The sequence below is a fragment of the Prosopis cineraria genome, unplaced genomic scaffold, assembly GCF_029017545.1.
Source record: "Prosopis cineraria cultivar Desert tree isolate PC_DT_omini unplaced genomic scaffold, ASM2901754v1 PC2, whole genome shotgun sequence".
NCBI lineage: Eukaryota > Viridiplantae > Streptophyta > Magnoliopsida > Fabales > Fabaceae > Prosopis > Prosopis cineraria.
The window spans coordinates 37,299,410-37,315,924 of record NW_026555333.1 but is presented as its reverse complement, the minus strand read 5'-3'; the positions used below and the strand labels follow the sequence as shown (position 1 = coordinate 37,315,924).

The 16,515-nt window shown below is 31.1% G+C and overlaps 1 protein-coding gene across 2 annotated transcripts; it reads left to right on the top strand.

Moving 5' to 3' along the window:
- The first annotated feature begins 12,171 nt into the window (after positions 1-12,171).
- LOC129303261 (probable protein phosphatase 2C 25) lies at positions 12,172-14,430 on the top strand. Of its 2 annotated transcripts, XM_054942457.1 has the most exons (5): positions 12,172-12,761; positions 13,184-13,522; positions 13,620-13,799; positions 13,901-13,979; positions 14,101-14,430. In XM_054942457.1, coding segments are annotated over exons 1-5 (1,086 nt in total). In that variant the 5' UTR covers positions 12,172-12,275; the 3' UTR covers positions 14,103-14,430. The 2 variants fall into 2 exon arrangements, with proteins under 2 accessions (XP_054798432.1, XP_054798431.1); XM_054942456.1 differs by having other exon boundaries at positions 13,901-14,430.
- Positions 14,431-16,515: the final 2,085 nt, after the last annotated feature.

Below are 16,515 nucleotides of genomic sequence, written 5' to 3'. Positions count from 1 at the left end.
AAATGTAGACAATGGTGGGGCTCCTTTCTGACGAGAAGGCCCAAAAAAATGTTCCCATTTTTTAAGGCTCAACTTCAATCAAGGCTCACCCCTTGTAAGGAAAAATCACTGTACCGTTCCATGTAGGAATTCCATCTCCCTATCAAATGTGCAAATTATCCTAATGTATTTTATGTATAATTACTAAATTATCTTTATTCTATTTTTTTTTAAATTAATCCCTTGCCAGATAGTTATCATTTTATCGAGACCATTAGATGTTACGTCCTATATCCAAAAAATTTAAAAAAATTTTGATTATATAAGTGGGTGTACTACACATCTTATATCTAAAAAATTTGAAAAAATCTTAATTATATAAGTGGGTGTACTACACACTTCATCAAGTTAACTTTTTGGTGAGAAAGTAAATAACTTTGTGACAAAATGATAACAAAGCTATATTTGATTTTATCCAATTGGCGAGCCATTACAATAGGTCACCCATGATGGAGGAGGCATTATAAATTGAACATAAGAGTTATCATATCTCATGTCAAAAGGATTTGAGATGAATTTTTAAAATATAAATAGGTGCGCTGCATATTTAATTTTTGAGCAAAAAGTAATGGCCCGTGACAGACAGCTTGTGATGCCTCTCTTCCGCTCTCTCCTCCTCAATTCCTCCATAGCCACCATGAACATGAAGCCCTCTTCCAAACCCATTCCCATTCCAATTCCCGCTCAGACCGGCAAGTTCCCATTTCCATTTCCATGAACTTGAAGTCCAACATCACTAGTCGGAGCCGATCGAGGCAAGTCGTGGTCAAGCTCCATGTCCGACGATCCTCGGCCACTAAATGGAACTGCATGGCATCACAGCAACGCAAGTACCATCAGATGCACCCGCCGCTTCAGGTGTCTCCGGCATGGCTTTCATCCTCATCTTCTTCATCACCTTCGCAGAGAAATGTTGCGCGGCTTTCATTCAAAAAAGACAATCAAAATGCAAACACAGATCGATGACATACAAAAACGTAATGGAGCTGGAAGAAGCAAGCCAGCAAGCCCCATCAACATCTCCTTCCACTGCACTTTGGATTCAAGAGAAGAGGACAAAGTTTGGGTTTTTCAAGGAACCTCAAGATTCGATCGAATCCAGCGATAGTTGGAGAGGTTATTTTTTAAAAAAATAAATAGAATAAGAATATTTAAATAATTATACGTAAAATATATTTAAAATAAAAGGTTTGGGACTTGATGTTAATTTCTACATTATTTTGTGATGATTTTTTATTTTCTTTTTTTTTTATACAAAGGCTTGCCCGTTTTAATTGGGCAATTCAATAATGTTGAATCTACATAGAATCAGTAAACAAGCAAGCGAGGTAATTATGATTATGGGCCCAACTGTTATGGACTTAGTATATATGAGCTCAAGTCTACAAACTCTGTTATTTTAAAATTGATCTATTCCTCGTGTTTGGTCCTAATTGATCAGGTTTAAAGCAGGCCCATAGGCAGTATGTCCTTATTTATTTATTTATTTTTATTTTTTAAAAAATTTAAATTATATATTATAATATTTCATATTCTTTTTCTAAATACATATCATAATGTTCAAAAATTAAAATAAGTAATATAAATTCTAATTTTAAAGTATAAACTCATCTTCTAAAGTCTAAATTTAATTTAAAAATTTAAAATATCTCATTTATAAAGATAATTTTAAATAGGGCATAAATAGGTAGCCTAACCTCATTTTTTTTAAGACTTAAATGAGACAAGTTTAAAAGTCTTTCTGTATAAAAATACCTCGATCTTCAAAATTCAGCTCTAAAAAAAAAACAAGTTTAAACAAGTAATGCAAAAAAGTCAACTTGTATTATATAACTAAAAAAATTCTATAAAAGAATTGATATATTGTGTGTGTGTTTTCATTTTTTTTTTGTTTTAAACCTGAGTTTTGCTTTTACAATATCCCTCCCTAAATCCACACACATAATAATCCAACATTTACATTTGGAGAAGCATAGAAACCAATTTTGTGTTCAGCAACTGTGGCATTAAAAAAATTCTAATTCCTTTACAGTAATATGTCATAATGTGATAGAAAAATGATCAAAAATTATAAAATATATAATAGTACTCACCTTTTATTTTCTAACGTAAAAATTTATCGTACATTTAATCCATGAGTATAACAATTTAAATGTTGTATTATTATAGTAAATAAAATTAAAAAAAATCAGGGTTCTGCTTAAAAAAATTTTGAGGAACATGAGCATGTGTTTCATACACATTTAAAAAATGTCATAAATTGATTTTTATCAAAAAAAAGTCATAAATTGAAATTAATTATGCATACTAATGCCATTAAATTAAAGAATTTCATGATCTTTGGGTGAAGGTTTTAAAGTCTTAAAGATAAATAAAGCTTTTGTGATAAAACTTGGTTGAAACCTTGTCTGTGATGAAAACACTCTTTGGGTGAAGGTCTTAAAGTAAAAACATGGATGTAGTAACAGCAGTATGCCCTTTGTGACAAAATGACATAACTCTTCATTCACTTGGAAGGAAATTTATAATGTTTGGGATAAATTTAAAGAAGGAATTGGGAAGAGAGTTGGAAACGGCAACTCTACGAGCTTTTGGTTTGACAATTAGTCAATCATGAGTGTTCCCCTTATTGAATTGGTCATCGAGAGTAAAGGTCTTGTGGATAAGAATGAGAGAATTTTCAGATTATATGGATTGAGAAGGTAATTAGGATATCCAAAAGTTTTACTCATGATTTTAGCCAAAGACAACCTACTTGATCCATGCCTTCCACCCAATGAGGAGAGAGAAGAGGATAAATGCTTTTGGAAACTGTCTACTGACAACTATTTTACTGTTAAATCTGCTTTTTTTTTGTCTGCAAGTATAATAAGAAGAAGTACAAATAGTATCTAGAAGATGATTTGGAGATGGCCATCAACAAAAATCAAGTCCTTTATGCAGTTGTTTGCTCATGGAAGAACCCATATGTACAAATAAAGGTAGAGGAGAGGTCTTGCAACTGAAGGGAATGGCCCTTTTAGGTGTAAGGCAATTGAAGATTCGATACATCTTATCCGGGACTATCCAAATGCCTTAGAGAGATGGAAAGTAGTGTCAATGAAGAGAATTGGAATGGCTTTACTACCTCAAATGGGGTGGAATGGATAAAATGAAACCTTAATCATGAAGTGGGTGCAACTTTTACTAAGAAAGTAGATTGGGCATCACTTTTTGACTACATTTGTTGGGATCTTTAGGTTGATTATATAAAAAAGTTGATGATATAACAAATGTAATTGAATACCAATGTGTGAGATCTAGTTTCTTTAAGACTTGTGCAAATCTAGATCTATATAAGCTTGCACCTTCATTGATTTATGAGAGACCAAGCACTAAAGGAAGAGCTACAAGTAGAAGTGATGCTGCAAAACTCAAAGTAGACGAGTCAGTGTTGTTGAGTGGTAGTAGTAGATGTGATGGGAGCATTTGAGACTTTCAAAGTAATTGGGTCAAAGGTTTTAGCTACAAACTTACTATTGTTCCACCTGTGATTGTGGAGTTACTTGGTATCATTCATGGTTTGCTTCTTTGGGGTGATATTGGTTTGCACAATGTTAATATTTTATGTAATTGTATTGATGCTATTAGTCTGATTACTAAAGGATGTGAGGAATCACACCCTTTTTTAGATGTAATTAAAGATGTTTGTTTTTTTTTAACAAGGATTGGAGTCTATTTATCCATCATGTTAGTAGAGATTCCAATATTCATGTTGATTATTTTGTCTCATGAGTTAGATGTTAGTTTTTATACCTCTGATCATCTCCCTACTTTTACCCAAAAGGTGGTGGATGATAAGTGTGTTCCTATAAGATAACTTATCTTGTTGTAATCTCTTTTTATTTTTAATACATTCCTTTCAATTAAAAAACAAAGACAGAATTATATGATCATAAATTTTGGCATGATGTCAAATTTAATTTATTGCTATTACATTATATTTGACATCTTGATCAAACATAAAAAGTTAACTTTAAATGTTATAAAAATCCGTAAAAAAAAAAGTTATCGTGTTGGCATTAAATTAAAAATATGAAAGAATAAAACCGATTCAAAGAAAGTGACATCTTATTTGGCAGTGAAGGGGAAGATGAGACACTGAGAAGGTGCCGGAAAGGGAGACGGTGGTCAAACTATGAAACTGTACTTTTAAGTAAAAGTATAATTTGAATAGTTTGAATTATATTATTGACGTGGTGAAATTATTGGAGAATAATTTATAAATTTTTTAAGCATTTTTTAAATTATGAAATCTTTTCTCCTTTAGATAAAAATTATGATGAAAGATTTAGATCCAATGTAAATATATCCACTCAATAAGCCTCTCATATGCCATATGTAAGAGATTTTGGCATACGATTCTCATGTAAAGAATCAATTTTAAACTTTTAGAGATAATAATATATGTGAAATATGTTTTGACTGTAAAAGTTATTTTGAATTTTTTTAAAAAAGTATATGTTAATAATTTTTAAATATGAATAAAATATAATAATTATAATTGAGATACTTGTTAAATAAATGAATTTATATCATAGACCGAATTCAAATTCAAAATATAAAGATTCAAGCCATGTGAATATTTAATTGTAAGTAAAGAAAGAATAATATGATTAATTAGTATTTAAGATCAAAATAAAGAAGGAAAATTCTCGCCGTCCAAAATTGGAGTGGCCTTAGGAGGGCCGTACTTGGTGAGTGAGGACGTAGATAGAGATGGTCAAGGCGAGGAGATCCATGAAGACGTAAAAGCACCTTAGCCAAATCAACTCATATTGTTGACTCTCCAATTTATTTATGTATTTATTTATTATGATTAAAACGGCCATTAGAAGCATTCAACCTTAAATATAAATATTAAAATAAATCATATTTATACTATTTATCTTTTAACATAGAGCATAGAATATTGTTTCATTTGGCCAAAAAAAAAGAATATTGTTTAATTTATTATTTAAAATTTTAAATTAGTTTATTAATTTAATATTATGTAAAAAAATAATACATTAGTTATTGAGTGTTGATAACTTTATAAAAATGTTACATTTTTCATCACCGTATTTTTAGAAGAAATATATTCTCAATGAAGATGATTATATTTTATTGATAAATAAAGTTAATTTGTTATTTTATTGGGAGAATTTCATTAAAGGACCATGGATGTGATGTTATTAAGAATGAGGCCCAAATAAATTTGAAATTTCACCACAGGAATTTAAACCTAAACTAAAATTGAAAAGGTTAAGGTGCAATTTTATCTTTCAATTTTTTCTCAAACCCTTGAACTATTTTTTTGAAGAGTAAAAAATTCCTTCTACAAGGTGCCTAGCACTCCTAAAAAAAAATAATTCAGGAATAAAATTACTTTATTTATCAATATAAGGGTAAAATTACTCCTTGAGAAATTTAGGGATAAAATTATATCTTAACCCAAATTAAAATGTAAGATAAAATGATTGAAATAACCTTCTTAACATGTAAGGTAAATATTTTAACAAATAACTATAAAAAATTAATAAGTAACATTATGCGTTTAACAAGTACGGTAATTGGGTTAACAAGTTATCAAGTAATATCAAAAAATTAATATAAAAAATAAATATTTTAATAAGTAACTATAGAGAATTAATAAGTAACCTTACGCATTAAAGAAGTGCGATAATTGAGTTGACAAGTTTTTATGTAGTGTTGAAGATGTAACATGCAAAGTAAAGATTTTAACAAGTAATTATAAGAAATTAACATATAAAGTTAATAAGGTTATTTCAGTCATTTTACCTAATATTTTTAATTTTAATTTAGATTCAAATTCTCACAATAAAGTTTCAGATTTATCTGGACCTCATTTGTAATAATGTCACATCCTTAGTCTTTTGAATGAAATTCTTCCCATTTTCTTTTTTAATTTCAAATTTCTTTTATCTTGGGACAAATCAAATGTTGTATACCAGGCTCGCACGCCTTGACTCGGGTGCTCAAAGACAAGGCAAATGGTTGATTATTTCTGCACATATACCCAGACCTTTTTAAGGCACATATGATGAGCCTTAAAAAGCGCCTTTTATAAGGAAAAGAAGAAAATAATTAGATTAAAAAAGTGACAAGCAATATGATTAATTATATTAATTTTATAAGTTAAAATATATTTTTATTTATCTAATTTTATAGAAGATTTCAGTCATTTAATTTAAAAAAATATCTTTGCACTTTCTTAATCCTACCACCATTAATTTCAAATAATTATTTTTTATATTAATTATTATTATTTTAAAAATTAAATTTAATATATCAACACCAGAAAATCTCTAGTCAATATTTAAAAATTTAATATATAAAATTTTTATTAATAAAAACTAATGATGGTAAGGTTAAAAAATTAAAAAAATACTTTATAAAATTAAGATACTAAAATCAAATTTTATACTCCTTAATTTTTATTATGAGATATTTTTAACTGTTTCATGCATATTAAAAAAATTAATTTTTTATATCATGAAAAAGTTATTTATACTTTTATTTTTACCCTTAACTTTAAATAATAATACCACTATATTAAATACGTTCAAGCTAATTAAGAAGGATTAAAATTAAAAAAATAATTTAATTATTAGTTGTCTTATATTTTAAATTAAAAATTATTTTTAAAAGATGTTTTTATCATAGGACAAGAGGGAATATAATATTAAAGGAACAGTGTACTTAGCCTAATTTTATATTAATAGTCCATTTTAAATAAAAAAATGTATAAGTTGGGTAAGTTTGTAATAAAGGGAGTTGAGTGAGGGTGTTAATGGTAAATAGGAAGAGAGGGTAGCAACGGCAACGGAGGCAATCAAGGAAGGAAACAAGGAGTGCTGAAGGTGGTGGTGAGGGCATTTCTGGTATTTCACGAGAGAGGCTCGCGTAACGGTCATGGAGCCAACGAGGAAAGTGGGAGTGCCAATCGCTGCCCTTCATCTCCAACGGTAACTTGAACACTTCTCGGTCTGACTCTGAAGTCTGAACTCTCAATCAATTCCCAATCCAAACCCACGCATATGTGGGTCCCGCTTTGACTCATCTTCATCTTCTCGTGTGAACCCTCAACTTTTTATTTTTATTTTTTCGTTTTTTTTTTAAAGGTGGAACCTGCGAATTGAAAATGAAATTGATGTGACTCCCTAAGATGTGGTTTGGAAACATTATATTTAGGATACTTATAACTCAAAAATTCTAACAATTAAGAAAGATTTTAGGTTATTAAAAGAATTAAGTTTAACAACAACAACAACAAAATGCTTGTTTCTTATAACATGCGAATTAAGATTTAAATTCTCATCAAAAAATATATTTACATTTAATATTTAATTGTATTTAAAAAAATTATTTCTTATACATTAACACGTGTGTAATAAAAAAAAGATATATTCTAGACTCAAAAGGATATTTATAGAAAAATTCAATATTGGTGGTATTTTAATCAAGTAGATGGACCAATTTTATTAAGACCACAATATGTATTAAATAAAGGGAAAATGACATTGAAGAATGTCTAAAGGAACAAAACCAAGCGTAAAAATAAAATGAAAGGCTTAGGTCCTTAGTGGATTGAAAATCAGTTATAAAATGTTGAAGAACAATTATATAAATAGTTGAGGATCAGTTGTAAATTAAAAAGAAAGGCGATGTTTGAGATTTCTAATAAGATTTAAATTTTGTTTGGTTCACTCGTGTTACTTATAAAAAAATTTTAAAAAAAAATTACACGGCTTAATGATTTGCTGGGTTTCAGTTGTACTTTATATCTTGAAAAATATCTGAGAATTTCCTTGCACCATAATAGAGTTAAAAAAGATACCTACCAAGTATGTTGTGAATAAGGTCAAAACTAGATTCAACAACTGGAAAGCAAAATGCTTTTTCACTTGCAAACTTGTGCAGACACACTCGTCACTTTACCCCATGCAGGCAAACTTGTGGAATTCCTTTAACTACTTGTGATGAAGTTGAAAAGAGTGCTTGAGGATTTCTTTTGGGGTATCCACATATGAGAAAAGGAAAGTTTATCTTGTAACTTGGAATGATGAGCTAAGGCTATGTGAAGAATATTGGAAACTTAAGGTGAAATTATTATAGAGGGTTAGTGTGTTATAATTTATGAATTATACATCTTTCATTAAGATTAGGTTTTACATTCATTTTAATAGCAGCTTGTCAAAAAAAAAAAATCATTTTAATAATTTTTTAAATTTCATATCATATGCAAAATCATTTTTTCTTATGACTTTCCCATGAATGAGTGATAAGATTTTACTAATAGAAAAACAAATAATATTATAACATAAATTCCCAATATATCACACTACAATTAAGATCGTAATATAATTAATTTATAAGAAGAAAGATTAATGGGTTTCCTATATATTTTCCTCGATCCATATTATAAGATACTTTTAACCATTTCATATATTTTAAGAAAAGTTAGTTTTTTTTATATTATAAAAAAGTGATAGATACTTTTATTTTTATTCTTAACTTTAAATAATAATATAACTACATTAAATACCTTCACGCTAATTAAGAATGGATAAAATAAAAAAATAATTTAATTATTACAATATGCCCTATATTTTGGACAAAAAATTATTTCTAAAAATATCTTATATATATGATTGAAAGGAGTAAATAATTTTTTATGAGGCCTAAGGCAATTGCCTTAATGGCATAAAGGCTTACATGGCCATGATGATGAGGTATGCCAAGAGAGAAAAAAGAGAGGTGGTTTGGGAATTCATCATACAAGTCTACAAAATAAGACTTTTATGATGAAGGTGGGATGAGGATTGATAAATAATAAACATGCTTTGTGGATTAAAGTTATTAAAAGTAAATATTATTGTGGAGATGAGTTACTCCCCAATATTGATAGACCTTGGGTGAGGTCATGTTTGCAGATGGAAATTTGAAACAGTCAGGAAAAAGTTATGTAGGAATCTAATTAGGTTGTTAGGCGTCATGGAAATGAAGCTATTCAATAAAAGTTTGAAAAACATGGTAATTTTTTTCTTAAATTTGCTTATAGTATGTTTAATGGTGATAATGATTATTCTCATCTTATTTGAAACAAAATTTGAAAACTAAACATTCTCTATAAATGTACATCTTTCTTTAGGTTAACTCTTCATAATAAGTTTTCGACTAATGAAGCTAGAAAGATTAGAGGCATGAGTGATTTGGCCTCTTATGTGTGGCATAACCATGAAGTGGAAGATTCTCTTTAAGATCTCTGAGATTGTGAGGAAATTAAATCCTTGTAGATCTCTATCATCAAATTGAGTCTTCTCCCAAGTTCTTCCAATTGTAATATGTTGGATTGGCACTATTTGAATGTTAATGCAACAGTGGGGCAAGTTGAAGGCTATTAGGAGGATTAGTTTGTAATTATTTGCTGGCTCCTCTTTAAACCGAAATGACAAAGTCTTTAGAAATACCACTACTTGCACCCAACAAATATATGTGCTAGTGCCAAGCTGAGACGTATGAAGGGGGCAAGGGGGAGTTTCATTGGTCCTTTGAATTTTTTTTAGAAATTTTCTTTTTGTACTTATAAGAAAGTGTAAAAATTAGTGTTGCCCCCACATATTTTAAGTAGTTTTCAATTTTTGCCAAGGCTATTGTTTCGAGATATAATGAACATCTGGGTTGGAGTGTTGTGAAGGATGTGAGGACTCCCACTATGCTGAAGGAAGGTTGGGTTATTGTTCATCATGTCGATGGAGCTTATTCTCGTCTTAGTAATCATATGAGCCGCAGGGCATGATTAAAGACAATCATCAATTTCCATTGGAAGCTTTCGTGCTTAAAATCCTACAGGGAGATTCTCTTGTAATTGAACTTTGAGCTTGTTTTTTTTTATCTTCGAAGAGCATGGGACGGTGGACATAGGAATGTGAGTTTGAGAAGTGACTCATTAGAGACTTTGAATCCGATCAAAGATAGAAATATTGACATTTATGCTAACTGGGTTTTGATCCTTGAGTGCTACAATTTTCTTTATTAAGATTGGATTGTTGATCTTAGTTACATCCGTAAAGAGGAAAGTGTTGAAATTAAAGCTAACAACTTTCTACCATTATAAATTATTTTTATTAGATAGAATATGAATAATAAAATATACCTGATCAATATAAGAATTTTGGACTTAGCTTTGCTTCTCTTAGGCTTTTCTTGGAGGAGCGTCTGCTGAGTTCCTCCACCAAATTTGAACTGTTGAGATTTAATATTTTATTTTTTATTTTTATTAAAGTAAAAAAAATTATAAAAATGATAATTTTTTTTAAAAACTTTGTCACCAATCTAGACAGCCTAGATTTAATATTAATGATTCAAATTTAATATTTAATTTTTTATAAATTGATTATCTAGACAAATATACTCTAAACAGTGCAGATTTAATATGAATAATTCAAATCTAATATTAAAATTTTTTATAAATTGGTTATCTAGATATCTTTTGAATAGTACAAATATTTGTTAAAAAATATTTTTAAAAAATTACAAGTTAAATATTTTATATCAAACTATACATTTGAATAATCCACTTATATAAATTATAAAAAAATTAAATATTAAATTTGAACCATTAATATTAAATTTAATCTGTCCAGATTAGTAATAAGGTTTTTAAAAAATTTATCATTTTTATAATTTTTTATTTTAATAACCATAAAAAATAAAAATATTAAATTTGAATTTTTTAAATTAATCTAAACAGTTCAGATTTGATGGGGGTCCTAAGCGGATGCTCTTTCCAGGAAAGCCAGCTCCAAGAATTTCTGGTAAATACGAGGGATTATATTTCTCGAATATCAAGCTGTGTTTTAGATCCTCCACTATCATTATCCCTCAAACGAGGGCATACGAAAGTAGCTGCAATAAGCGAGTGGCGAAGTCAACAGACTGTATCCAAATTCAACGTACTTTCATTAAACTTCTTCCGCATAACGTGTTGCGTTCCGTCTACTTTTTATTATTTAATAAAAAATTAATAAATAAATAAATGTCTTTGCAATTTCCTGCTTCTTTCATTCATCTCAGCTTACCGCTATTTCCACTCTTTTTCTTTTAATATGTCCACCTTAACTTCATCTCCTTCACGGTAATTTTTTTTTTGTCTCCTTTGAAGATAATTTAATATTTTTACAGTAAATTTAAATTTTTTCATTTACTATTCATCATCCTTCCTTTGATTTTTTCTATGACATCCACGTTCACTTCACTATGGTTTATTTAATTAATTATTCTTAATGACATAAAAATTAAAAAAAAGAAAATATGTATAAAGTGAAAGTCTACGTTCTCTCTTCTTTGTTCACTCCGTGATTTCCTCATGTTTCTTTGTAAATGCTTATCGTATATTTATAAGTTGAATGTAGGACTACAAATCTTAACTTTTTTTTTATTAAAAAATATTCTTCTTCAATATGTGCAAAGTGCCTTTTTTTTTTCTTTTTACGTTAAATGGTTGTCCAATAAAAAAATGATGGTATAGAAAATCGTTCTCCAATCATACACATTCACAGTTTTTCCCCCCATAAAATATTGAGATGCCATGTTCAATATTTAAATCAAATTTGACAAAAATTCAGGTAGACATAAACATTGTAAATATTATCAAATATTAATATTAAAATTATTAAAAAAATTTAGAGAATTACTATAATTTCTTAAAATATTATTATGAATTTTATTTAATAATTATTAAAATGATATTAAATTACACATGTCCTAAAATCTTACAGTATACAGGTAATTATTACACATGTACGCAAAAATAGCTGTAAATTCTTACCAGGTTCGTAAAATTAATTACTTGTAATTTTGTACTTGTGATAATGTTGACGTTACACGCGTACCTCATGTGCAGGAGGTGGCAAAAGACGGAAGAAGGCTATGGCCAAATCAAATGAAAAGGGTCAAAGAAGGATTCAACATTGTATCGGAGAACACGCAAATAGAACGAAACCTACCCGGTCCCACTGGGCCCCACCACGACTCCTTCCCTATATATATTCCCTCTTTTCTCGCTTCTCTCTCTCTCAACAAACTCATTCACCCTCAACGTTCAACTTTCAAACCCAGCCTTTGACTGATTCTCCAAATTTCTTCTTCTTCTTCTTCTTCTTCTTTTTCTTCTTCTAGATTTAGCTTCAGCCATGTCGTGCTCCGTTGCTCTCTCCAACTCTCCGGTCTTCTCTCCGTCGTCTTCCCTCTTCTGCAACAAGCCTTCCGTCATCACTTCCTCGCCGGAATCGCTATCTCTCTCCTTGTCCCACCTCAAGCCTTCTGCATCCGCTTCGTCCTCTTCTTCGCCTTCTTCTCCTTCATCGCCTTTCCGCCTCCGCCTCCTCAAGCCTCCCCCTCCTCCTTCCTCAAGCCTTTCCAATTCCGCCTCCGCCCCCGCTCCTTCCTCTTCCACCTCGCCTAACGGTACCGTCTTGAAGAGGAAGAGGCCCACAAGGCTTGATATTCCGGTCTCGTCTCTCACTTTTGGGGTTCCGGCAACGCCGTCTGCTTCGGTGGCTCGAGATGCTTTAGAGGCTGAGGGATTTGGGTTTTCTGTGTATTGTAAGAGAGGAAGGCGAGAGTACATGGAAGATCGTTATTCTGCTGCCGTCAATCTTCAAGGGCAATCCAAACAGGTAATTAAGAAGCTCTGAGACTTTAGATTGGCTTCCTGATCTAGTCGTTTGAAGCAATAATTGTGAAATGTTTGCCTGTCTTGTCATTTTGAAGGAGAAAATTAGGTTAATAGATTTGATTGACCTTTTAATAATTCGAAGGAGGAGTTTAAGTCCTTTATCTTATGTTAATAGAAATAACTGATGCAAAAAAGGCTGACAGAAAAAATTTATAAAGATCCAGTTGGACTAATGGAATTTTGATTTAGTTGAGTCGTGGAATTTATACTGATATGCATGAAGGCTAACGTGAAGAAATTTGGGAACGACTATTAATCATTTGGGCGTTAATATTTTCAAGTCTGCAGAAATCTGCTTCGCTAGGTGGATGTAGAAGTTATAAGATTCTTGTATTTACCAATTTGTTTGTATCATTATGGCAGGCTTTCTTTGGCATATTTGATGGGCACGGAGGTTCAAAAGCTGCTGAATTTGCTGCACGTAACTTAGAAAAGAACGTCATGGATGAAGTGGTAAGAAGAGATGAAGATGACATAGAGGAGGCAGTGAAACATGGGTACCTGAACACTGATTCTGATTTCTTAAAAGAGGATGTTCATGGTGGCTCCTGCTGTGTAACAGCACTGATCAGGAACGGAAACCTTGTTGTTTCTAACGCCGGCGATTGCCGTGCTGTTATTAGCCGAGGAGGCGTTGCAGAGGCCCTCACATCTGATCACAGGCCCTCAAGGGAAGATGAGAAAGACAGAATTGAGACCACTGTAAGCACTTGATATTCATATCATATAGCATTTTTCTGGACGTGTCAGCCATTTCCGATTCAAAAAGCTTAAACTGTTGTTTGAATTTTGTTTTCAGGGTGGCTATGTTGATTTATGCCACGGGGTCTGGAGGATCCAGGGATCTCTAGCCGTTTCTAGAGGAATTGGAGATCGGTACATGAAGCAATGGGTGATAGCTGAACCTGAGACTAAAGTTCTCAGGATTGAACCTGAACATGACTTGTTGATATTAGCTTCAGATGGATTGTGGGATAAGGTGTGTTAGATTCAAACATTCAATTTATGATGTTCTGATTAGTTTATTGCCACTGAACTATTTAACTGAAAAATGGTTTTTCCTTTTGATTCTCGTTTCAGGTTACTAATCAAGAAGCTGTGGATATTGCTCGTCCTCTTTGCATTAGGGGTAGCAACATAGCACGTCCATTGATGGCCTGTAAGAAGCTTGTAGATTTGTCCGTTTCACGAGGTTCAAGTGATGACATAAGTGTTATGCTAGTAAAATTGGAACACTTTATTTAAAGAGTTTCTTTTTTGTTTTTTGTTTTGGAGTCAAGAGGTGAAGAAATTCATCTGGGCTACGTTCCATTGGGGATTTTTATTCTCTGACTGGAAGAAGCTTTAAATAAGAAAGGTTGGATTATTCTGCAGAAGAATTTGGTGACGAAGATGGTGAAGGCGGCGATGAAGGAGGAAGGTGGTGATCTGATGTTATTTGTTATTATTATTATTAGATAGCTAAATTCTTTTTGTAAATATCTGACCATATTTTTTGTAATTTTTTCTACTCCTTAGAGGGATGAGATTTAATTTAACAATATTATAACTTGGATTAAATTTTCATATTGTTGACCGATAATAAGCACCTAATGTGATTCATTTTATTCTTTGCCTTCTTTTTTTTTTTTTTAGCCATTCATTGTGACTAATCTAAAAGCATCTTTGAAAGTGTTCCTTCCCTGTGAAGTGAAACCTGTTGTGATCATTAAAGTTTTCAAGACTAATTCAACCAAACTTTTTTGTTTCAATTTTATTTTTTAAAAGAGTGATTAGATTTGACCTTTTGAGGTTGCGTTTTGTATACTTGAAGGCAAAGATGCACCAAGCTGAAGTTATCCCATTTGCTGGATGTAACAAATGTCCAATAATCTTTTTACAGGTCATTATAATTTTTTAAAAGAAAACTTGAAGCCATCAATTGGATATGAAATACAGCCAACCATCTTGGATTGCGTCTTGTTTTGACTGAGATGAAGCATAACTATCAGTTAAAGATAATTGGGACAATGATAATTGAGTACGCTGAAAATAAATATTAATATGAAATAGGGACCATCAAGTTAATAAATATTAATCTGAGCCATAAAATTTATGGATACGTACCTAGTGCTGTGTTATGGATGCAGTTGAGAGTATTGACGGTGAGTTGAGTTTTTATTGAATGGCTAGGCCTTGGAAGAAGGAGATGAATAAAAAAAAAAAAACTTTTCATCTTCAAAGTACACAATAATATTTATATACTTTATATACTTTTTAAAGCATATTATCACAGCCTTAGAATTTCTTTTTTCTTAAACCGTACTGGCTTTAGCATGATCAACCTTTTGATCTTTGATAAGTCAACCAAACCCTCAAGATATACATAAAGAAATTAGAAAACTTGAACACGAGAGAAGAGAGCTTGGATAAGAAAACTTGAGAGTTTAGAACTTTAATTATTTTCTTTGTTATTTACAAATGAGGGGTTGTGGAGATATTTATAGACCTTCTCCTTTTTTTAGAAAATTCCTACCTCCTTAACGGACGGTGGAGACCAATATAATCCTACGATTTACATTTATCCTTTAGAGTGTTCCATAAAAATATTTACAATAAATATCTAGATACTTATAAAGATATTTTTAGAAACTAACCTTCAAGATATGTGTGAAATATTTTAGAATATTCTAGAATATTCGAGATATCTTCACATTCCTCCATAAATTTCTAGAACCTTTTAAAAACTTCTAGATCTTTCTAGATTTCTCTAAATAATTTTAGATTGTTCTATATGCTTTTAGAATATTCTATAATATATTGGATCCTTCTTGAAAGTTCTGGAATTCTCTCTGTTATCCTGAAAGTTTTTAAAAATTCTACAACCTTATAGGTTTTCTTATATTTGAACATAGGTTGTGACATTCTCCCCACCTAATCTAGTGACGCCCTCGTCATTGACTTGATTCCTGTACTTAGGATTCCTTTTGCAAGGATACTTCTTCTTCTTTGTCACGAGGCCATTACTCTCTCTTCAAAAGCTAGCTCATCGAAGTGCGGTGCATACCTCTCTCGCCTTCCATCTAAGGGGACCACACCATTCTATCCATGGGTGGTCAAAGTATCATTACCTTCTCTCTCACAAGCTGGCTCAATGGAGTGTGTAGCACACCCACTTATATAACCAAAACCCTCCTCAAGTCTTTTCAATGTGAAACATAACAACTCTCCCAATCAATCTGTGATGTCCCCGTCACGAGTGGCCCACTAGAGGGGCCCACCGACTAGGCAAACTCAGATCTAGCTCTGATACTACTTTATCACGGCCTTAAAACTTTCTTTTCCTTAAACCGTGCTAGCCTTAATGTGATCAACTTTTTGATCTTTGCTAAGTCAGCCGAACCCTCAAGATGTAGGTAAAGAAACTAGAAATTCACACAAGAGAGAAGAGAGCTTGGATGTGAGAACTTGAGAGCTTAGAACTTTGATTACTTTCCTTATTGTTTACAAATTAAGGATTGTGGAAATATTTATAGGCCTCCCACTTTCTCTAGAAAATTTCCACCCCCTTAACGGATGGTGGAGACTAATATAATTCTACGATTTACATTTATTCTCTAGAGTGTTCCATAAAAATATCTACAATAAATATTTAGATATTTATAAAGATATTTCTAGAAATTAACCTTCAAAATATGTGTGGAATATTTTAAAAC

Coding starts and splice junctions, on each gene's coding strand:
- LOC129303261 (XM_054942456.1), top strand. CDS start 12,276: ATGTCGTGCTCCGTTGCTCTCTCCAACTCTCCGGTCTTCTCTCCGTCG. Junction 13,523..13,619: donor AAGACAGAATTGAGACCACT/GTAAGCACTTGA, acceptor TTTTGTTTTCAG/GGTGGCTATGTTGATTTATG. Junction 13,800..13,900: donor CAGATGGATTGTGGGATAAG/GTGTGTTAGATT, acceptor TTCTCGTTTCAG/GTTACTAATCAAGAAGCTGT.